The 23,921-nt window shown below is 41.7% G+C and overlaps 1 protein-coding gene across 1 annotated transcript in view; it reads left to right on the top strand.

Moving 5' to 3' along the window:
• The window catches only part of MICAL2 (microtubule associated monooxygenase, calponin and LIM domain containing 2), a 255,246-nt gene that overhangs the window by 120,117 nt on the left and 111,208 nt on the right, over nucleotides 1–23,921 (top strand). The window contains exons 15-22 of the mRNA XM_053245068.1: nucleotides 3,811–3,867; nucleotides 7,307–7,456; nucleotides 7,871–7,981; nucleotides 10,825–11,034; nucleotides 11,508–11,609; nucleotides 11,954–12,082; nucleotides 17,372–17,479; nucleotides 21,180–21,366. Of these exons, the coding sequence (XP_053101043.1) occupies nucleotides 3,811–3,867; nucleotides 7,307–7,456; nucleotides 7,871–7,981; nucleotides 10,825–11,034; nucleotides 11,508–11,609; nucleotides 11,954–12,082; nucleotides 17,372–17,479; nucleotides 21,180–21,366 (1,054 nt within the window). The remainder of the gene's footprint in view (nucleotides 1–3,810; nucleotides 3,868–7,306; nucleotides 7,457–7,870; nucleotides 7,982–10,824; nucleotides 11,035–11,507; nucleotides 11,610–11,953; nucleotides 12,083–17,371; nucleotides 17,480–21,179; nucleotides 21,367–23,921) is intronic.

Here is a 23,921-nt window from a genome sequence, read left to right as displayed (position 1 = left end):
CTCATTTATTTTGAACGCATGGTTAAAATGTAGATTTTTTTTCTGTGGGAGACTTACCCTATTAACTGAAACACACACTGGAGACAGGAGAACAGTTTCCACTTGTTCCAAATGAGATTAGCCGGTTAGCAACAAGTGTGTATTGGTTACATAAATATTCAGGAGGAACTGAGACTTCCACACCTCATGTGATAAGATGGTTGAGTGGGGTGGGGGGCTGATATATGAAAAGCAATAAAGAGAGTAGATTTCATAGCTGGCAATCAAAAGGTAACTGGACAATATAGAATGACTGGTATCGTTTATTTTTAAAGAAAGGGAAATTGGTTCAGCAAAGACTATTGTTGAAGATTTTGGAAGGTAGTGTTCTGTGGTTCTGTGAGAAGGGAATGAACAAACTTCAGCCGAACAAATTGTTCTGCTACCACAGTGTTTAGTCTTGTTGGGCAGACTAATGCTTACACAGGACATTGTGCTACGTTAGCAAGAGCTGGTACTTGAAACATGTAATATTTAACATACTGTCACCTTGTTTCTTTTGGGATTAGCCCAGAAGTTAGGGTTGGGATAATCTTTACTTCCATGATGATTTATTATATGCAGTGAAAAAAATATATATAAAGGAAGCCTGTGCTACTTTGATCTCACTTTCTGTTTTTATTCCTGGCACTGCAGATTGCCAGGCTGCATCCTGTGGTTGATCTTGACAGCTCTAGAGAGCTGGACAGGTTGATATTTTCCAGGAAAAATGGCTGAAATATTCTTTACATTTTTCTTGCAGCATACCTATCATTTTATGGTTAACTTGTCCAGAACTCATGATAAAACATGAAAATGGGTACAATCATGTTGATCCATTAATTCATACAACCAGCTGTGAGAAATGATGATCGTGAACGAAACAGTTTGATTCATATAGGCCCCGAATTGTGCAGTAGTGTAATTCTAATTATCCTGTTAACTGGGCTGAGACACACCTTTTCTCTAATATTTAGCAGGGGAAGCAAGTGACTGTCCCTATTCAGCCCAGCATAATGTGTGTCTCAGTGGCTGTTGCTGGTGTTAACCTTGTGTTTAGGTTTTTTTTTTAAAAAAAACCAAAGGATAAGAAACCCTTTCCTCTCCATTCCTTTTGCTGTGTAAACCACTTCAAAAATAGTTCCTTGGTTGAAAAGCCGTATGTAATAATTCTCTGGGCTCAGTTACCACAGTTGAAATAAGTTTTACTTACTGATGAATCCATTAGAGCACTAGATCAAGACAGCTCTTTCAAAGATTTCATAACTTTAGAAGGCTGGAAACCTCACACTTATAAAAGCACTAGTTATTGTATTATGAACAGTGGGAGACACTCTTGACATTGTGCTTGAGACATCGACTTGACTAGATGTGACTTTAAATATGCCACTTGGCCTTCTGGGTGCATTCCTTTGTGTTTTTGTATGTGTTTTTGTAAACAGCAGCTATATTCCCCCAGATCTGTATTGCGTCTATAGCAGGAGCTGGGCTTAAATAGCTCTCCCCGGCTCAGTCCCTCCCCACAGCGGCAGTTCATAACAAACATGGAAGATGAAACAATGTCTTTAATGTTAAAACATCTGGTTTTAATCATGCTAGTTTGCCCTGAAGAGAAGATTTCTCTCAGATTCCATTCCCCATCTCTATTTAATGGGAACTGAGATTTACTTCTCTAAGAATTATTTTGAATTGGATAATTGTAAACCACTTTACACATTTAAGCTGCAATCCTACCTGCAGTTGTTTGTTCCTGTTTGTTTATGGGGCTTCAGAAGCCTTCATTGTGCCCTGAATCTTTTTGATGCTTGTTTGGCCCTTGTTGGTAGACAGCACTGAATTAATCAGTTGAAGAGCTAGTATGGTACAGTAGCTAATGTTGAGCCTGGACCTGGAAATTGAGGTAAATTCCTGCTCAGCTGTGCCTCTAACTGGGTAGCATTAAGCAAATCATTCTCTCTCAACTAAGCCATCCTCACAGGTGTGAGACTAAAAAGCCACTCTTAAGTATTTAGCCACTCAAAACTCTTCTTGGGAAAGACTGAGATCTAAATGTTATAAAATTAGTTGTGTTGATAATGGTGCTTTACAGATTTCATCTGTTTTAAATGAGAAGTCATATTAAGAATAGGCTTTCTAAGGTCTAAAGTGCCCAGTGCACTTCTAAGTAAGCATGACTTTGAACAATACATGCTGAAAATCATGTTGAAGGATTACAAGCCACAATCCAGCAAGAGTGATTGTGTTGGAAATTCTCTGTGGTGAGAGAATCCCTTTCTCATTATAGCAGAGTGCACAGAGGCACAACACAGCGGAAATTTAGTTAGGCATGCGTGTATGCTGAGAGTAAAGTAACTTGGAGCCAATTCATAGTTTCAAATCAATATAAAAGGCATTTATTAAGGAACTCCATTCTAGATAGGAAAGTGAGGAGTTAGGATCTCTACTCTATCTATCTAGCTGGATGCAGATGGATTCTGCATCTTCTCTGCACATATGGTGCAGGGAGAGAGGCTTGCCATGTTGCAAGGTAGAGAAGGGCAGGTAGGGAAGAGAGAGGAGAAAGGAAGTTGATCCCTAAGAGTAGCAATCTACATTTCAAAGGGATAGTGTCAGAGCAGTGGAGAAGGGATGACCAATGTCTTGACCCTCTAGCCCTCTGACTCACTAGTCTGTCCTCCACTGTCTGAGACAAGAGACAGCGCAAAGTCCTTTAACTTCCAACAGATTGTACACAATAAGCCTAATAATTTGGTATATTTCTCAAGTCTGATTCCATTTCCCTGCTATGGAACATGACATTGTGCAGTGTTGATTTTTGTGCTATCTGGAAGTACTCTCTGTTTGTGGGGGGGATATAATTGCGTTGTCAGCCTGTGAATGTGACAGAGATATCCACATTTGTCTGTGTTTGCCCCTTATACATACAAAGTGTGTGTGGGGGGGGGGGTTGTGGGACTGGAAATAGTTTTTAAACCAAAAGGCAAGAAGATGAGAGATGGGCTTCACACCATGGTCCAGTGAAAGAAGGCAACAAACTTCAACTGATTTTTGTGATGACTGGAAGTGGAATCCTGCAGATGCTGTTAGTGGAAATGTTTACAGGCTTCATTAGTAAAGGACTTAAAATGGTACTTTTGCCTTAATGCAGAAAACCTTAACTTCTGTTTTCTGGCCCTTCTGTGCTTTTTGAAAATGACCATTTCAGGTGAACCCCATCCATAGGAATTCCATTCTCTGCTACAACCACAGATAACAATTGATTGGGGATTCATTGATTCAGTAGGACTCAGGGGGTTAGGTTCATGGAGGCTAAAATGGGCCCTAAAAATGGCTAAAAGGGGCCCTAAAAACTGCCAAAAAAGGTGTCCTACTGTTTCACGAGTGTCCAGCAGTGTCCCCCCAAAGTCCCAAATCTGACATTTTTGCATGAAAAATTGTGTTCTTTAAAAACAAAAAAACAACAACAAATGGTCCACAAAATGGCTCCTCTTCTCAAAATGGTGGCCGGAAACTACCTTGGAGGTCATTTCCAGCCACGCCGAACCCATGGATACATGAAATTAACCGCTTGTTAAATCCTCCCCCACCATACACACCGAGGTTGGGTGTCAATTACCCAACTACAGATACATTGAACCATGGATGCCAGATCCACTAATGGTGAGGTTTGCCTGTATGTTCATCTTAGGTAGGATATCATCAGTTTAGTAGGCCTTTTAATAAGTTGATTGAAAATTTAAAATGTTGATGTAGTAGTGGATGATATATTTATTCTTGATTCTCTTGTTTTAGGCAGAAGAAAATGAAACCAATAAACGGCGGCGTAAAAGTCTTATCAATTTTGAAGAGGTTGGTACCAATTGACATTGCTAATCTTTTTTCTGACATGTAATGTGATCCCCCCCCCCCCACAGTAAAAGAAGGGAAGAATCAGTAAGGATGAGCTTGTGTTTAAGTGATCAACACTGGCCAGAACAAACTTCCTTGTTCTATTATTCATGTCGTCTTTAATATGTAACATCCAAGTTGTCAATTTAACCATTTCTTAAAACTGAGACACAATTTTAAAACAAAATTGTAGAGCTTTGAATCATAAAAACATCTTTCTTAGGAGCTTATGCCATATTCCTCTAACAGTTCTTCTGAACTGCTTGTTCATATTTTGTGGCTATCCATATTGACTTCTGTTTTTCCAAGTTGTTGCACTTGCTGTCTTTGAGTGGGACCCTGTGATCCATAAAATATAAAAAATAATAATTGTTAGTTTAAAAATCTAATTTATATATAAACTTTAGCATACAAGATTCTCCTTATTTTGAGCATACTATTTATTTAGAGTCCACAGCAGTTTGGGTCAAATTTGCTAATTATAAACATATCAGTGTGTTCTGATTCCTAGGCAAGAAAAGAGTTGTGGGGGTAGAGAATAAATCAGCTAGCCCAGAGTTTTATGGTGGGAGCTGGGCTTGTTAAGATGTGGACAGGGTAAATTCATCTGGTTGCTCAAGAAGGTGAAATATGCCTTACCAGTATATGCGATGTGATCTGTATGTTTGTCTACTGGTAGTTATGTGGCAGTCCTGTTAGATTGTGCTTGTGGCCAGTAAGGCAACCTTCAGCATTTCACGGGTTTTTGTTTTGTTGCCATTCCTCCCTTATGTTATTCAAAGCATCTAGTCTGCACTCAGTTATTTTGGATTTAGCTTCAAATGTGCAGGTTGCCCAATTTCAAAGGTAACAATACATTAAACTCAAATATAAAGTCCTTCTTAAATGTTGTATTTGGTTTGGTTTTACTTGCACACCAACTCGTGGAATTCTACCAGTGTGTGGAAGTCTATATAACATAACAGGAAGGAGCAAGGCTTGTTAAGGTGTGGGAATAAACGGTGGTTCTTTGGCCGTTTTTATTCTGCGTGAGAACAGTGGCTCCTCTCTAGCCCCCAACTATAAGAATGTGGGTGGGGAGGTGTTCATTCTTCATCATTCTAGGCTTTCCCTAACTGTATCCAGGACTAGCCTTAGAGATGGGCAAGCACGGCTGCTGCCCAGGGTATCTACCTTAACGGGGTACCAGAGCTGAGTTTGGTGGCTCACTGCTTGTTGTGTGTTCTGTCTGCGGTAGGAGTAGCTCATCCCAATGAGCCAGGGCTGGAAGCATGCCAAAGGAGACACAGCTACCTCTCCACCTCAGAGCTCCATTTGTTCCTTCCTCTCCTGATGTGTTCCACCCCAGCATTAATGAGAGCTGCACTGCCAGAAGACTGGCCATTTGTCAGGTAGAGGCTCTACCTGATAAATAGCCAGCTTGCAGGCAGCATGACTCTCATTAACACTGATGCAGAGTGCAATAGGAGAGAAGAGCAAATAGGACTCTGAGGACGAGAGCCATTTGTGCCTCATTTGTCCTTGCTCACTGGGCAGTGAGCTAGAGAGGAAACTAAGCACAACCAGGAGTTTTACACACATGGTGTTTACCTCGCATCCCCTCTGGAATGAAGGTGGCAAGTCCACATATCAGCAAGATTTACCCCAAAGTCCCTGTGAGCTATCAGGGACCAGTATACACATGACTCTGCTTTACCCCGAATTACTGTTAAGAATGATTGCACATTCTAGCTTGGCCCGAATTATGTCTGGGGTAAAAGAATCATGTATTTGTGACAGCATTTTTTTTTAATAACTGAGCTTTCTGGAATGCCGCAGGGCTTCTCTCTTGATGTGTAGAGTGGCGTTTTTCAGCTTTTTTCAAAATTAAATGAAGGGGAGTTTAACAGCTGTGTTGGGTATGATTGGAGTATCTGATGATCCTCCTCACAGCCACCCACTGCCTCAGAGGGTCAGCAAGTTGCCTGCCTGCATCCCAACACATGTGCTTCTGGTGTAGAAAGCACCTCCATTCTAGCAGGCTGCTCCCAAACTTCAGAGGACCTGGGAGGATTCCTGCTGCTGATGGGGAGGCATGGTGGTGTGAACAGGCAGGCCTGAGGTTGCACGCCATCCATTCCCTGGCTGGGTCTGGGTCTCTGGACTGCTGTGGGGATTGACTCCCCGCACCCCCTGCTGAGCAAGAAGCACAGGGATGCAGCAGCGGGGGTTGGGGGGTACCAACCAGAGAAGCTTCTGGAGTCATCCTCCCTTGCTGCTGGGGGTCCTGGGCGTGTCCTCCCTGCCAGCCAAGAGTCTCACCCCCCTCCAACATCCCCACCTCACCTGGCTCATGACGCCGGCCTCTGATTGTGGCGTGGGGGACTTTAAGCTGAGCTGCTCCTCTTGGCTTCTCCAAACATCACCCAACCCCAGCCTGCCCAGCCCCCTGCCTTCTTCAAAGCTCCAGTAGCAGTGTGGGAAATCGCCAGCTTTGATATAACCCAAGTCCTTTATACGTCCCTGCCTCTTAAATGGTCTGGAGTTGGGCGGGGGGGGGGATGAGGTGATGAAGGCAGTCACTCACAAAGGCAAGTTCATTATAAAAATCAGCAAAGTTTTGGGTCAGATTCGGTAGGTTTGGGTTAAGTGCTCTCATCCAGTTGATTGGCAACCTGTCATGCTGTTCTTCCATTCCCAGCTGTCAAGCTAACAAAAAAGTGGGGAGAGAAGAAAAAAGGTCTCCCCATCTTCTCCTGCTATGTTGGAGAAAAAACCCAGAGCAATCGGTTGGAGAAAAAACCCAGAGCAATTGATGAGAATGCACAAAGGAGAAAGACTGCAGGGGATGTGGGAGGAGCCAACGGCTATGTGAACTGTCCAACTAATCCCCCAAATTGAACATCTTCTGAATCTGCTGCAAAACAGATTCACTCTTCAGATCCCCACGGCATGAAGGCATGTGTGAATAACTCCCAGGAGAGAGAGCTTTCTCTAATTTGTCTGTTATGGTTGAGGTAGAGGGGGAGAGAGAAAACTCATGCACCAGGTTGGAAACAAGATAGGAAGAAAGACTTGGAGAGAGGGAAGAAAGCTGAAGAAGCATGTGCAGAAGGCCTCTGAGACTTCAGTAGGATCCCAAAACTGGAGCAGGAGAGCACTGGCAGCAATTGACTAAGAGGCAGCTCTGGGCCCTTTTCATGGGTATTGCTGGGAAAGCCTGCAAACAGTCAACCCTTTTTCACAACTAGGTTTTGATTCCTGCAGAAGCCACACAACTTGGCAACACTGATAAGCATACCGTGGTGGCAGGCATCAAAGGCACTTCTCACCTAGGGCACTATTTTATTCTAGGAGTAGCCCTAGCAGTCACTTGGAATGCAAATGTAAGTTATGTTATCCTCTGGTTGTTTCATTTCAGTCATCAAGTGTTTTGAATCGAGGAGCCAATTCTGGGAAGCAACTGGGGGATGTGAAAGAAGGAATTAATCAAAATAAGGTGAAGTCTATGGCAACTCAGCTCTTAGCCAAATTAGAAGAAAATGCTCCCAGCATTTCACTACGAAGGCAGGTGAGTGAGAAATAACAGTAAGATTAATTTTTTAAAGTAAAAGGAAGTCTTTCTGATGGGATATATTTCTTCTTTTTCTTTTCTTTTTCTTTGAGTGCTTGATATTTGGGCTGGTTTTGATTTAATTTTGAAAGGTGAGGGCAGTAGTCCCAGGCAAGTGGGTGATGCCCAGGATGGCAGGGTGTCCGCACTTCCTGCCTGACACCATTGCCTCACCTTGCCTCATGTGGGAGCCAACATACATACAACAAACCTGTGTTGTAGAAGCTGTGACATGTTTGAAAGTGTTTCTTCTTCCTTCTGTCTTAGTGTCTTGCAATACTGTCTCCACTCTTCATAAACTATTCCTTTTTATCCTTTGGATTTCTCCTGCTTTTTTTTTTTTGCTTTTTGCTTTTTTTTTTGCTATTGAAGGAGCTAGTAGATAAACCAGCTTTGCACCTTTCTTCTGTTCCTCCTATCAATCCTCGCTTTGCTAAACCTGAGAATCCAACTTGTAGCCCACCACCTGCACCGAAAAGGCAGGTAGGAATTCATAAAAGAATATTTCCTTGATTGCAATGTGTGGTCTAACCTTCTTGCCGCAGAGCATTATAGATAATGCCCATGACAAATTCCTTTTTACCTTCAGAGATAGATATACAGTGAAACACACTGAGGAAATGATACATGGCAATAGTCCATAGCTGATTAAAGTTGGTAAAATATTTCATTGCATACTGATTCCTAAGTTACCTTATCTTTGTAGTGAACCTTGCTAAAAGAATCATGTGGATTGGCCCTTAGATAAAGGCAAAAGAAAAGTTTGTTCTGCTGCAAAAACAATATGCAGCTATAATGTGTAAGTTTCATGGTTGATTATAGTAGGTTACATTATAGCGTATTTATTCCTGGCAACAGAGTTGTCTTAAACTCTGTGGTATATTCCAGTGCATGCTGTCTCTCGGAATACTAATGAGAGTATTTCCTCAAGGGATATAATTGGAATGGCTAGTTGAGTAAGAAGCCAATAAAAGATCTGGAGCACACCTTTGGAAAATGTTTAGAAGCAGACATGATTATCTAATTTTTTCAAATTCCCTTAAGCAGAGTTTTGTGGTTAAAGTAGTCTGAAAAATTTCCCATGCATTTCAACTTGCCGCTGAGCCTCCCGTCCTGGATTACTCTCTTGTCTTTGCATACCATTTAAACCAAGGTGGCCTGCTGCTGAATAATGTAATTTTCAAATTCCCTCACTTCTACATGAGGAAGAGGGACACATTTAGTTGAACAAACATGCTGCATATGTTGAGTGTCAGTTCTGAATGTTAGATTCCCCTCTCCCCATAAAAGCAGCCTTATTAAGAGATTACAGGCTTAATTTGTGAGCTATTGTGAGCTGTCTTTCTGGCAACAAGGTTGTTTTCTTTATTCTCTGCCATTAAACAGAGGAAACTTAATGGTAATACTATGCTAAATGACTTGCTATTACTGTTAAGAATTGTATTGACTTTTAGACAGGGAACCTTTGAAAGCTGGAAAGAAATCCATAGTTCCCTAACCCAGTCCCTGCTCTAAAGCAGCCTAAGTATTCCTAACAGATGTCCTCCCCTCCACTTGAGAATCTCCAGACACCACTAATACTGGTGTTCTGAGAGGGTGCTGTTGGACCTCTTTCAGGACCATGTAGGCTAGGTTATTAAACAGGCAGTTTCCCAGAAAGTCACAACCACAGGCTTAAAAGTCCAAATAAAAGTGTATCATTGAATACAGAATAGTAGTGGCTTAGATTTTATCAGAAACATGGGTATTCCCGTGTTACACAGACTCTTCCCCTCCCCTTTTTAGAAGACTTGTAAAATATTCATATGTCTGGGCTCTTAATACTTAACATCTGAACTGTATGTTATTACTGCCTGGATGCTTATCACTGAGGGTTATGAAGCAGTGATTGTGGTGTTTGCTCTGAGTCAGGGGTGTGTGTAAAGTTTATTTTCAGTTGTTTTTCACCTTGGTTGTTACTTTGGCTTGTATAAGTGTACTTCTATTTCCAGTGCCACCAATTATATGATGAAGCCTCTGTAACTCTGTTGGTTTCTGATAATGTGGCTTTGCAGACAAAAGGAGGGTTTGTTACAGAAATCACTCAGGTGTACTTTAAAACAAAACAAGAAGAATATTTATTTAAAGATGTTATCTGAGGTTTATTTGTTTCACTACTGATTAGTAGGGCTGAAATCTTGCCTGATTACAAAGTTGATGATTTGAACTTTTTACAGCACCTAGTTTCTTTACACCTTATATACAAGGTTTTTCACCTTTGAACCCAGTGCCTTCCCAGAACTGTACTTCACAACCCAGTATTTATTACAGGCTGTCCTAATAACCCAGTCCTTTATTTTTTTAGACTATCTTACCCTTTGAGTCTTGGAACAACTCCTCTTTGAAACTGCTCCTACCCAGATCCAAATCCCCATTCTCACTGAACTTCACTTCCAACTTCAGACACTCTCTGGCTCTTATGATTGACAGCTAAAGAGTTCTAAGCCAATTTGCATAAAAGTATTGCTACACCATTTAATCACAGTGATGGGTGGTCTGTTCAGCAGGAGAGCTAGTGAAAGAATCCAACAAAGGTTGGGAAGAATAAGTGAGAAGGGATCAGCACCAAAGAAGAGAAGGCAAGAGAAGAAGGATCCAAGAAAGTTCGGAGAAAGGGAGAGAGAGGTTGGTAGGGTGAACCAAGAGGAAAGGGAGCAAGATAGGCACCTGAACAAGTTCGAGAAGAGAAGGAGAAGCTGATTTAAAGAATTGGGAGAGAGGTATAAGAGGCAAGACAGAGGACCTGAGTGAGTTTGGGAGAAAGGAAAATAGAAGAACGGGTCAAAAGAACCAGCCGGGGAGCAAGTATGAGAGCAAAGGGCACCTGACCAACTTTGGATGGAGAGAGGGAGAGGAGTCAATTCAAAGGACTGACAGAGGCAGGAGGACTGAAGAGAGAGACTTGAATAAGTTTGGGTACAGCAGAGCAAGGAGCAGGTCAAACTCAAAACAACTGATAGGAGAGTGAGGATGGGAGTGAAGAGCACCTGAACAAGTTTGGGTCTGCTTCAAAGAACCAGCCGAGAGGGAGAGGGAAAAGGGTTAAGAGTCTGCAGAGAGATCAAATGGAGGAAATTGCCTACTGAGAATATTTGCATGCTATCTGTTCCTTTTTAGAAGCACTGTGATTAGTTCTCCAATAACTGCAAGAGTTATGTGCTTAGTAACTATTAAATCATATAAATCTTGTAAAAAGGAATATTCCTGTGCATGAAGTCCCTATCTGTGTAGATGTACTCTGATTTGATGAAATAGATTTTTTTTCCTTCATTTTAAGTGTTTCCCAGTTTCAGGTAGTAGCTAGGGCTGAACACACAGTCAGGGAGTCCATGCAGTCTTTGCCTGGTCCTGATCCAATGACTAGGCATTTGAGGAGTCTAGAGCACACTGAACTGGAATCCCGACTTTCTGAAACACTTGCATCTTCCTGCCCTGCTGCATTTGCACTATCTGGTGTGCTTCAACGGCTTCAACATGTGGAAGAAAAATTTAATCAGGTGACAAACACTTCCGCTGTTTCCCTTCCTCCCTACCCTCCTTCCCAACCTCCCTTTCCCTCATCATGCTGCCAAAACTGGTCTAATTGTGGGTCACCTTTAGCCCATTTTGAGCCATACATATCCAACAAGCAATGGCAAGTACCATAATCCCATCTGTTCACCGCATGTTACACACATTGGACACATGTTCTGTAGGGTGAAGACCAGCACAGTGTGTGTAGAATGGGAGGTATCAAATATACGTGCTGGGGAGGTATCACGTATACGTGCACAAAATTTCCCACCTTCTACTTCATCTCCTACTTCACTGCCACTCGCTAGTTTTTCTTATGCTGTTTTCTGCTCACCAATCAATCAGCCATTTTTCAAAAGACTGTATTTCTGTTTCTGCCTTTTCTTGCTGACTAAAATCTTGATTCTGTTTCCTTTCTCTTCTGTTTGTCTCTCCTCTCTCTTCCCTGTTGCTGCAGAAGAGAGCTCAATCCATAGCAAATAGAGAGTTTCATAAAAAGAGCATTAAAGAGAAAGCTGCTCATCTGGCTTCAATGTTTGGCTATATCGACATCCCAAAGGTGAATACTGTGTTTGCTTTGCAGATGCAGAAGAATAAACTGGGGGGGGGGGGGCGGCAGTGGTGGAGTCTGTTTTGCCTCAAATATAAAAGAGCTAGTTCACAACTAACTGTGTAGTTTACTTAAAACTCTTATACAAAACTGAGTAGAAATGGGAATTTAATCCACAATTGCAACATTAGTTGTGCATGCTTAAGCACACCAGTGTGCTTAACTTGGTTAGATTGTGGCTTAATTTGTTTTTCTGCCATTAATTTTAGTGCATGGTTCTGCAGTGTCATTATTTTAACATCCATTAATTTGAAAATCATCTGGGATAATTTTCCTCTTTCTGCTCTGTACAGAATAAACTTCCTACTAAAGGTCTCTCCCATTCTCAGTCCCCATCTCCCTCTTGCCTTCCATCTCATGATTCAGCTGCTTCCTCTTCGTCATCTATTGACTCAGCTTCCCTGGCTGTTTGTTCTAAAAAGGTATTCCATTAACAGACTTGTATATCAAAGTCATATTCTCGGCTTTGACACCTAAGGCTTAGCTTTGCACACAGAGTGCCTATGTGTGCTGCACGCCACACAAATAAACTTGTTAACATGCATGCAGGCAAAAATAAAAGAAGTGGAAGTAATTCATAGGCATCAGTGATGATATCTTTTCCTTTTTTTAAAAAAGCATCAGAACTATGGCAATTTCCTTAGTTTTGATTTTATTTTCATAGTTTATCTCGCCATATATCAAATATCTGGAGAAATGGCTGGATTTTGAACTGAAATATATGGTAAATGAATACTAGTTGGGTTTGAATGCAGGGATGTATAACAGGGTATGCCTGCTATGAGCTAATGACTGGTTCAGACATAAATTAGAGCCAGGATTAAGACTCTGAGCCTTGGGAGTGCAATGCGTCTCCCACTCACCTCCCCATTCAGGAGCTGAAAGGACTCTGATTTTGGTTAGGAACAAGTCAGAAACATGCATTACGTCAATAGCTCCTCACCAAGTGAATATTTGTAACATATGTTCGATGTTCACAGGGCCACTCAGTCCTGCTATCCCAGTTCACTACTGGAATGTGGATGTGTCCTTGACAATAGCCACTAGGAAACAAGAAGCTCTTTAGTTGTGCAGTCAATAAAGGAAAGACTTAAGATTCTCTCTGCTGAATTGTTTGTGGGACGATTCATTTCTCTTAAAGCCTGCCTGCCTATCTTGTCATATGCTTCCAGTTAGTTGTCCCTTTGCATAAGTTGTCCTCTGCCAGCAAGCACTGGTAATAAAACCATTACAGTAGTCTAGGCATGTAGTTTTAAGTTTCTAGGCCTTAGAGTGACAGGCAGGCAGAACAAAGAAAAGGAGCGACATATTAACTGTGCTAACAGGAAGAATGCCTTAAGGTTTTCAGAGCTGACTGAAGAGAAGAGAGAGACTAACTAGAAAGACGTTAACTAAGTAGAAATGACATAATCTGACCAAATTTAACAGCAGGATGGATCGTGGAAATGTTGAAGATGAGGATATGGCAGGGTTTAGCAACTGCTTAAATTATAGGAGGGGAAGGAAAAGAAACACTAGTGTGCTGGAGTGTTATCAAAGATAATTATATTGCCAACATTGACTGAACAGCAGTGGAGAATAATGTTGTGCAGATTCTGGTTTGTTAGCTTGAATCTTAAGACTCTGTTTTAAATGTTAAGGCTTTGCTGAAGAATTCTCTAGATTTTTAATGTTTGAAAAGGCAACTTAACATAATGGCTTCAAAATTTGTCACCAAATACTTTTCTGTTCAAAAATCAGAAATCGTTTGCATCTTCATGGTTCTTGCATGTTTGACAGTGCCTTCATACCGATGGTCTAGTCCATTCCATTCCTCTCATCATTCTTCTCTAAACCTTCATTTACTTTTTATATTTAAATCAATTTTTCACACCCTGATCAAATTGTATTCAGGAAAGCTGGCAAAGCTATGCTGTTTAAATGTGGGGCGGGGGGGGGCATGTTACTGGAATCTTCCTCCCTAAGAGAGAGTGTTTTGAAAGGTTGGTTTATCATATAAAGGTTACTAAAGGTAAAATTATGTGGCCATAATGTGACTTAAAACCCTTATTCTTATAACATATCCAGAGTTAAAAAGCAATACATGGAAGGGAGCAGGATCATGGTGACATGCTCCACCCTGAATCTACAAGTGTGTATTTGAATATCTGCATGGAGTCTACATGTGTACAACTCTCTCTTCTCAGTCATTAACTCTGAAAAGCAGGGTTTCTAGTTGCAGCAAAAGCCCTACATGCTCATAGTGCTTTATGCATACATTCAACTGCGCACATATAGGTGCCCGCCTATGTGTTACTCACACTAGAGAGATGTCATGAAAACAGAACTTTCGCTGGTATTCCAATTGTGACAGAGTTAATTTCTGGCTTTAGACTGTGCTCTTTCCGAAAAACTAATTTTGCTTTATAAAAAACACACCGCTGTTTTAATAAGCATAGGTATGTTGTTCTACCCGATGCTATTGTAATTGATTAAAAGTGACATTGATTGATTTGAGGGGTGAGGCAGCATGCTGAATTTTAATTTACTTCAAAGGGTAGAAATCGGCTTGCCTAGTGAGCTTTCCCCTCCTTTGTTAAGTTTGTAAAACATGTCTCCAAATAGTTGCTTAAGCATAATCAGCTGAAAGATACTGCCTTGGATGACATTTAATATAATGAACATTTATTTTTAATGCTTGCAGAATGCAAATATATCAAATACATATATGTGAAGTCGAACACATGGGTTTTTAGTTGGTCTGAGAAACAAATTCCCAGAAGGCTGACATTGGGCAGGTTCAGATGTAATGGGAAACTATGATTGCCCACTATTTATTTAGCACATTTCTATACCTCCCAAAACACAAGTTCTCTGGTCGGTTCACAAGACAATAACCAATAACCAATAAAAATATCAACATACCTCAACAATCAAAATTTTAAAAGTTAAAACTATTAAAACACTATTAAAACAATATCTAATTAAAAGCCTGGGTGAACAAATGCATCTTGACTGCCCTTTTAAAAGTTGTAAGAGATGAGGAAGCTCGTATTTCAGCAGGAAGTGTGTTCCAAAGCTCCGGGGCAGCAATGGAGAAGGCCCGTCCCCGAGTAGCCACCAGACGAGCCGGTGGCAACTGCAGAAGAACCTCTCCAGATGATCTCAATGGGCGGTGCAGTTCATAGCAAAGAAGATGTACTCTTCAATACCCAGGGCCCAAGCTGTTTAGGGCTTTATAGGTTATAACAAAAACCTTGTACTTTGCCTGGAAACTTCGGCAGCCAGTGTAGATCTTTTAAGATAGGAGTAATATGGTCTCTCCGAGATGACCCAGAGACCAACCTGACTGCCACATTCTGGACTAACTGCAGTTTCTGACTATGTACAAAGGCAGCCCCACATAGAGCGCATCGCAGTAGTCAAGTCTGGAGGTGACCAACAGATGTACTACTGTTCTGAGGTTATTTATCTCAAGAAATGTATGCAGCTGGCACAACAGCCGAAGCTGATAAAAGGCACCTCTGGCCACTGTCTCAACTTGGGACACCAGGGAGAGCTTTGTGTCCAGAAGCACCCCCAGACAGCGTACCTGTTCCTTCTGGGGAAGTGTGACCCCATCCAGAACAGGCAGATCAAAATCATCTCCCGAGTTCCAACCCCGCACAATGAGTACCTCCGTCTTATCTATGATAAACAAAATCCTGAGAGCGCCATGGGCTTGTGTGCTCCTCCTCTCCTGTGAGTGAAAAATTCACTTTTGGTCTGAAGTAAATCACTGTTCCACATTGTGTACAAACTCAGATCTGGACACCATGTTTTGATTCTGGTTTGTTTTGAACCTAACTATAGTTCCCTACATTCATGTAGTGTAGATTAGCTGTGGTTTACTCTAAATTTGAAGTGGATGCTTTAATTCTCCCATTCTTGTGTGAAAAAGGGGAGTACATAAATCTGCAGTGTTTCCTGGCTTGTAACTGGAAACCATGGTTTATTTTGTCTATTAGTATAAGGCATTTGGACTTGCAGAATGGTTCAAAGTCATTTATGGAAACTGCATTGTTTCACGACTTATCATCTGCTCAGTGTGTTGATACAGCTTGCCTTTGTCATGTTTCTGGCTAGCAAATTGGTCATTTATCCTAGCCTCTACTTCTGAAAGATGACCCTTATGATCTTGGGAATTGTACCCATTTTTAAGCTATGTGAAAACATAATGCCAGAAGGCATGATACCTGAGAAATATGTGCGTGTGATAAGATTACTGGTAGCAACTCTATACCTGTGGTATGTGTGATCTTATGGAAGTACACATGCATTATCCTACAAATTCATTTCATGCACATATCTGACTTGAAGATTGCATGTGTCTCTTAATGAATTATGTAGGAGGTGGGCTTTGTTTTGCCACATTTTACTTAAGAATCAGGCAGCTGGTTATTAATCTTGTAATATACCACAACATAGGAAAAAATTTAAATGGTCTTTTATGTCTGTTGTTACCTGGTGACTTGGGGAGGCCCATTTCTCAAAGGCATGTTGATCTTTGCTCTGTGATTGGTTTGTTCAATTGGATCTCTTGATCCAGTGTATAAAGTCACTGTCATTGCTTTTATTTGAGCATTTTGGTGCAGCGCATGACTACCAAATCACCCCCAAACGTGAGAAAACAGAAAGTTAGCATAATGCCCAAAGAGCTGCTATCTAAATCTGGGCTGACTTAGGATAACAAATTAGGTAATTGACACTTAAGCAGTTTCCTTCTGAAGCCGCAGCTACTCCTATGGGATTGTTCCACATCAGTTGGAAGTAAAGTAGCTTGACTGTTCTTTTGTGTAAAACCAAGAATGGAAGTTCTGGAATTATAGCAGTCCTAGAAAGGAATCTGTCATCTTCACAAAACCAACTTGGAAACAATCCTAATAACAGGAGTACAAATTATGCTTTAAAGTAGGCAAATTCAGAAGTATTCACCATGAGCCGGCATAGTGGTTAGAGTGCTGGACTAGGACCGGGGAGACCTGAGTTCAAATCCCCATTCAGCTATGAGACTTGCTGGGTGACTCTGGGCCAGTCACTTCTCTCTCAGCCTAACCTACTTCACAGGATTGTTGTAAGGAGAAACTTAAGTATGTAGTACCCTGCTCTGGGCTCCTTGGAGGAAGAGCGGAATATAAATGTAAAAAATAAAATAAATAAATAAAAATAACAATGATATACTATTGTGCATTCTCGATGTTGATAAAATGTTTTTGTCCTAGTATCACTCTCCAGTAACAACATTCTATGTTTTGAATGCTGATTGTTATGCAGAAGAATAATGATCAGAGAATGTAACCAAGCATGATTCACATTTTGCATGCCTTCCTGCTTATCACTGTGTTGGTGCAAGTTTAGATAGTTTCCACAACAGTTTGTAGGAAACATATCTGAGGGGCATTACTATATATTGATAATTTTTTTAAAAATGTGTATAAATAATATATATAAAACATTGCTTCTACATTACTAAACACTTTGACTTAAAAAATCAAAGGCATTGAAGCAGGGAGGCAGGTGTTCTATAATGCATGAAATAGCCCACGACACTTCTAGATGCTTCTGTGTTTTTCTGAATTCACTGCTTTGTCATGGGCTGTATGCTCAGATTCTGTCTTTTGTTAAATCATATTCTCAAAAATATGTACTCTCCATCTTCCATCTTTTCTCTCCCCCTTCTCTTTGCTGGTTAGATGACTGTAGGGAAGGTGTCACGTGGAATAGGTGCTGTGGCAGAAGTTCTTGTCAATCTGTACATGAATGATCACAGGCCAAATTCACACTCTGATTCTTTGCATCCGGTAAGGTTTAAACCCACACATGATTGAATGGTGTCATTACATTTAAAATAAAAATTTGCAAGCCTTCTTTCACAGTTTCTGATCCTTAATGAATTTAACTTTACTTAACTTTGTTTTTCTCTTTACCACAATGAGGTTGTATTAACAATTAAAGATGGGTGAAACCTGCCTGATCATGTTAAAAAATGAAGTAAAAGAGAACTACTGCTCAAAAGTTGGACCATAACATCTTGTTTCTCTCCCAATTTCTAGTCTGTTTGGATCTTGTTGCATACCCAGTGGTGTCATTTGGAGTGTAGCAGGGTGTGCTCTTCTCACTCTGCCCCTAATTACCATTGTAATGATTCTGTTGATGGCAGCAGGAGAACAGAGAGATGTTTCTTTCTGTCTTCACAGCATGCCAGACACAAGGAGGGCTGGGAATTGTCTTCTCCTCACTGCTGACCCATGGAAAGACAATTCCCAACTCTCCTTGAATCAGGCACAATGTAGTGACAGGAAATGTACTGAGAATGGAGATATATGTTTATCTCTCCCCCACACCACCACTACTTCATGATGCCTTGTACACAGTCATAGTGACGAGTTCCAATGCTTCTGCCATGGGTCAGTATGCTGGAAGTACTATAATATCTAATAATCCTTCCTTCTGGCTGGCTTTGCCAGGCATGGGGATGAGTACCATTTTGCTGGAGCCATAAGAAAAGAAGATAGAGAAGTTGGTTGGAAGCAGGGAGTAGGTGGGAGGAAGGCACTCAGGACATTAGTTTCTCCCCAGCACAGGTTAAAATTCAAGTTGGGAAAGAACTTGTACCATTATTTCCTCACATTTCAGAAGAGCGTAATGAAGCAGCCAAGTTCAACTTCTGAACTACCCAGAATAAAGCTAGGTAGCTTCACTAGTAAAAATGCACATGTTCTAAGTAAGGTTTTTCTGGTGTCATTTCTTGCTTGTAGCTTAAACAAAAGTAGGTTTCTAGTAAGTGTAATACTGGACTTGCAACTGACATAAGAGAGCAATTATAAAGAGACTGTGTCCCTAAAATGACTGGGGTACCTAACAATTTTCAGTGTAAGGAGTGAGGCTGCAATTGAGAAAGAGGGGTGTAATTTAGCCATGCACAAGTACTGAAGACCTTGCTGGATTCTAGCTAGTACAGTTGTGTGTTGTAAAATATTATGTATTCTAAAATAGAGTTGTGCAAATAAATGTAACACTTCAGAGTAATCTTTCTCAATTCTGTTAATACTGTGTTGACTTCAGAACCAGTCAGTGGATGGAGTTGCTGCTGCTGCTTCTGTCCCTATTTCTTCTTCTACCTCTCAAGCTTTATCTTCTACTGCTCAAAGCTGCCAGGTATAAAATAGAGTTAAATGGATGTGTGGTGTATCATCGGCACTGCAAAAAAATGCTGTTTGGTGGTGTTCCTTTTTTATAAGAAATGTGGGCCAGCTAACGTGACATATTGTGGAAATATGTAGCAACGAACAACTCTGGTATCAACTCTGGTGATCCAAATGCACTTAAAATGTGCTGTATTTCTACACATTCTATAGATCATCATGACTTTGTAGATGCCTGCATATTTCAGTTTATATATAGCATTGTGTTAATGAACTCTACTTTGAGTCCACTTGTAGTCCATACTTCTCTCCTTGTATGGGTTATTGGTCTTGTTATGCACACAATTCCAAAGATTATGGTTAGTGGTCCAAAAAGTATAATTTGTGGAATAAACCTCAGTATTGCTAAACAAATCATTGTTGCATTATCTTCACACTAGTTAGTCTCTTGGGACAAACAGCTCCTTGGAGAGTGAATCTCTACTTTCCATATATGCATATCCTTCTGGCTTTCCCCCGCTATTGACCCAGGTTTCATTTTGCAAAAATAGATCATGGATGTGTGTTTTTTTTAGAAAAAACAGTAAATGTAGACTGCTTTTGTATACTGTTTAGGACACATACACTCGTAATAACTAAAAATGTAATGCATTGTATATCGTTCACATAAACTTGGATAGATTTAAGGTTTATAGAGAACCCACTATCTGTAGTTCACTGCAGAAGACCAAGCATGGCCTAAATGAAATATAAATGTAATAAATAAATAAAATAACTAGCAGCACTGGGACTGCTCTAAAAATCAATAGAATCTTGCCATTGGTCTTTGTAGGAATAGAATTGCATCCATTCTATTTTCAAGGTATTGAAAGAGTCCTGTAAGTCACCTGTATATAACCAGTGTCTCAGAAGTTTGGAATGAATGAGACTGGCTTTCCCATGATCCATAAAGTGCAACTTAGGGATGTGCCAAAACACGATTCGGCATCCGGATTGCAGCACAGTCCATTTAAAACTGAGGGCTTCCACAACCCCTTTAACACAGAGGAGAGTAGGTCCATCCCTGCTCCCTCTCCGCTCACTGCCATTGCTGTACTTGCAGCGCTCCCCACCAGCTATCGGCATACTCCAGTGGCACTCTCCTCCAGCTGCCACCACACACGGTCACCATGTGGGGGTAGCTGGCGGGAGTGCCATGAGTACAGCCACGGTGTTGATTGGAAGAGAGGCAGGGATGTGGAAGCTAGGGATGTGCAAACAGGTTCGACCCCAAACCTGTTCCATTTGGGGTCAAGTTCAGTCTGACCTTGGACTAATCCCCCCTCCCAACGGTTCACAATCTTAAATTTTTTTAAAAAAAAATTACCTTTAGCCCCTTTGGGGGGCTTCCTCTAGGCCACGGGCGGGGGTGTCCATGAAGGTTCCTCCTCCCCCACCGGCCTTGTTTATCTACGCTGCAGCCTGTTTTACAATCTTTTTTGGCCTGTTCTGGTCTCTGTAAGTTGGTGCTGTGGCCATTTTCCCCGCCGCCGCACATTCGCAAATGGCCTCTGTGAGGCCTGGCATGGTCCAGGGGGCTAAAGGTAATAAAAAACTTTTTTTTTTAAAGAAAACAAAACAAAAAACTTTGTGAACCCTCCCAAACCGAACCGGTGGGGGGAGGTTTCTAAGGAATGCTGGACCAAACTGGTCCAGTCAGGTTCAAGTCCGGTTAGGTGCACATCTCTAGTGGAAGCCCTCAGTTTTAAAGGGATTGTGCTGTCATTCAGATGCCGGATTCAGGCACATTCCCAGTGCAGCTCCCCAGCCCTGGATTGTGGATTGGATTCTGGATTGTGTTGGTTGTGTTAATACTCATTTCTATAGGTATAATAGATTTCTTCTCACACCCAGGTAAAATAGCTTAGGCTAAGAGAAATTAGTCCAAGACTACCCAGTGAGTTTGACTGTGGTAGCACTGAAGCCTGGTTCCCACATATATAAACCCATTCATCGCATGTCTTACGGCAGGCCTGAGCAGTTGTCAGCCACCAGACCAAATGCAGGCTTTTATACTTCATACACTATCTCTGTTTTTGCAGGCCTGGGCAGGCAGTAAAAACAAAGTTCATCATGGCAATGATGACAGTTACAAATGTGATTATGACTCTGGTGACAGGTGTTCAGCTCAGTGAGAAAGATTTGTATTACTGGCATGTTGTATGGCACAGTCCTTGTCTATGAGATCTGTTGTGCAACTGTCCCCTTGATTTTGCATTGGCCAACTATTTCTGAGAATATTTCTCTGCTAAACTAATGGGGTTTTTATTCAAGCCATTATGTGCAATTTCACTGATATGTCTAATTGTATTAACAGGGCTCTTTGCGAAAAGAGTTTCCTCAGTCAATGGGTGGAAGTGACATCTGCTGCTTCTGCAAGAAAAGGGTGTATGTCATGGAGCGGCTGAGTGCAGAAGGCCACTTTTTCCACCGAGAGTGCTTCAAATGTGCCATATGTGCAACAACTCTCCGCCTAGCAATGTATGCCTTTGATGCAGAAGAAGGTAATGAGCCATATCTTAAATTGCTGGCACTTTATAAGATAGGTCAGGCATATCAGTTTAATTAGAATACCTTTTACCTCTTTAATTTGTACATGGGTACTGGAATTAACCACATTGTGATAATAGGTCTGGTTTGAAACTGGTTTTTTTTTAAGGAAAAAAAGCCAAAGCTTTAGAAATTCTGACTCCACTTGTCAGGACTGTTTACTCTAGCTTAGTTCTATTCAAGTCAGCTAGAACTCATATAAAATGAACACTTGCCAACTTTAAGTTGTAATTTTTTTAAATAGTAAAGTCACCTGAAAAGAAATGATCAAATGCATTATGATTTAACTATTTTAATTCTTTTTGTTCTTCTAAAACCTACTTAAAACATTCCCCAAGGCTTTGACTGAGGAGTGGTATAAGCCTTTTCCCTTTACCATGCAGATAACATCCAGTGTAAGCTGCACCTCCACCACCACTATAATGCCCAATTGTGGGGAGCTCTGCTCTGCTTGTTTCTTTCTCTCCTCTCCCCGCAAAAGTGGGGGGATCACATGAGCTGGATCTCCGCTCTACTTCACCAGACAAACTGGGTGCCATTCTCAGGAAGAGTATATACCATGATTAAGATTGTAAAGTATGTTCCAGTAGTATGAGATGGTTAGAAGGCAGTCAGAAGACAGAAAGGTATAGTTTTGTAGAACGTAGAGAAAGTACCTTTGAACAAAAGCTTTTCTCAGGAATAGCGTCTTGGATTGGGTCACATTTAGGAATATGTACACCATATTTGGATCTGGATTGAGATCCATCGAGATCCATAAGTATGGGTTCTGCACCTGCTCAGGGACCACGTGTTAGCCATGCCGTAGCTTGTCGAGGCATCCAAGCCCCACCTCCACTCCTACAGCATGCTGTTTAAAGGCGGGCTGGGAGCCAAGTTTCTCAGTTCTTTTCCAACCACCTTCGCGATTAGACTTTGTTCTGCCGCTTGTTTGTCGGATAAGTTCTTCAGTGTTTCTTTCCTTCGTGAGCTCATCTATATTTTTTTAAAAATAAAGGATGGATATTTAGTTTTTGACCCGTTTCTGGCTGACGAACTATGCTTTGTGAAATTTTGGACTGGCTTTGGCAGACGGACAACAACTGGCACCTGACTCGAAACTGACTATGCTTCTCGTTTTGTGAAATTGCTGAGGATAAAAAATCTTTTAAGAGGTGTGAGGGCTGTAAAGCTAAACTCCCCTCTAAAGACCTTCACAATTTGTGTCTCATATGCTTGGGTGAGGAACACAATGTGTCGTCGTGTAAGATTGGTCTTTCTTTTGCTAAGCAGACTTGTAAAAATCAGGTGCTTCATCTTTGTGCCACCATTTGGGACGAAGTCTTGAGCCCTTCTACGCCTGGTGAGCCATGCCCATCTACTTCGGCATCTAAGACTCTACCAAAGCCAGCTTCGACACCATCTTCGCTGCCGTCTCAGCAAAGGCCTAAGATGTCAAAATTGGCTTTGACACCTCCTTCAACATTGACTCAACAAAAGTCAAGACTGACTCGACATTGAAAGTTCCTAAGCTTCCGTAATCGATGGTGAGATCCCATAATCCATGTGGTGAAGGAACCGGCCTGCCAGAAGTCTCGAAGTCGATGAAGACGCTGCTGAGACTCCCGCAACGCCACCAAGGAAGAAGTCAAAGACTGTTGACCTAACACGGGAACGCACACTGTTGCCATCAGCACTCAGTCTTCCTTCAACACCAGCTTCGAGGTCAAAGGGCCCTCTCGACACCGTGCCTTCGGCACCAACATCGACAGAAAGATTGAACACCACCCACCTGTCGACACCAATGCGTTCGACATTAAGGGCACGTTCCCTTTTTCCGGAGCTAACACTGATTTCATCTTCGGCCCCTTCAACACCGAAAGTTCAACAGGAGGCCCCTTCAGCGTCGACTCTACACACACCTGTACTGTCGATATCAAGACAAGTGTCAACGCAATGCCAGCCACTGATGTGACATTAGACAACAACGACGGAGAGGATGCAGCTGCTGATCCCGGTCTAGATCCTACTGCAGCACACAGCCTCCTTTCGATCCTGGATTCCTCGAGCACACCGTCTACATCAACCTTCAAAAGCTTCCTTCGTGCGAGTACGGAAAGTCAATTGAGCACTTTCCCACCAGCCTTGGTTTCTACTTTATCTGCAGAACACCTGCAAAGCCCTACTGCTTGGCATGCTTGTGGCTTTATGCATACACAAGTCTCAGCTACCGCCCCTTTAGTGACTACTATGGGTACAAGTCCATATGCCTATGAGATTGAGAAATCCTGGAAACCTTTTACTCCAAGGACTTACACTCCGATTGCTTTGTCTCTGCAAGTAACCACCTTGACTGACCATGCCACCTGCAGCGAGTCAATTTCTTGTACCTCTAAGGCGTCCCAAACCTCTCCTCTCTCTACAATGCCACAAACCACTCAAACTACATCTCCATTTTTCAGGTCCATAGGCTCCCAGACAGGTCCTGTGCCATCCCCATGAAACACGACTGTGGAGACTCAAACGTGTG

This window comes from Hemicordylus capensis, chromosome 1 (assembly GCF_027244095.1).
Source record: "Hemicordylus capensis ecotype Gifberg chromosome 1, rHemCap1.1.pri, whole genome shotgun sequence".
Classification (NCBI taxonomy): Eukaryota; Metazoa; Chordata; class Lepidosauria; order Squamata; family Cordylidae; genus Hemicordylus; species Hemicordylus capensis.
This window is presented reverse-complemented; position numbering and strand designations above follow the sequence as displayed.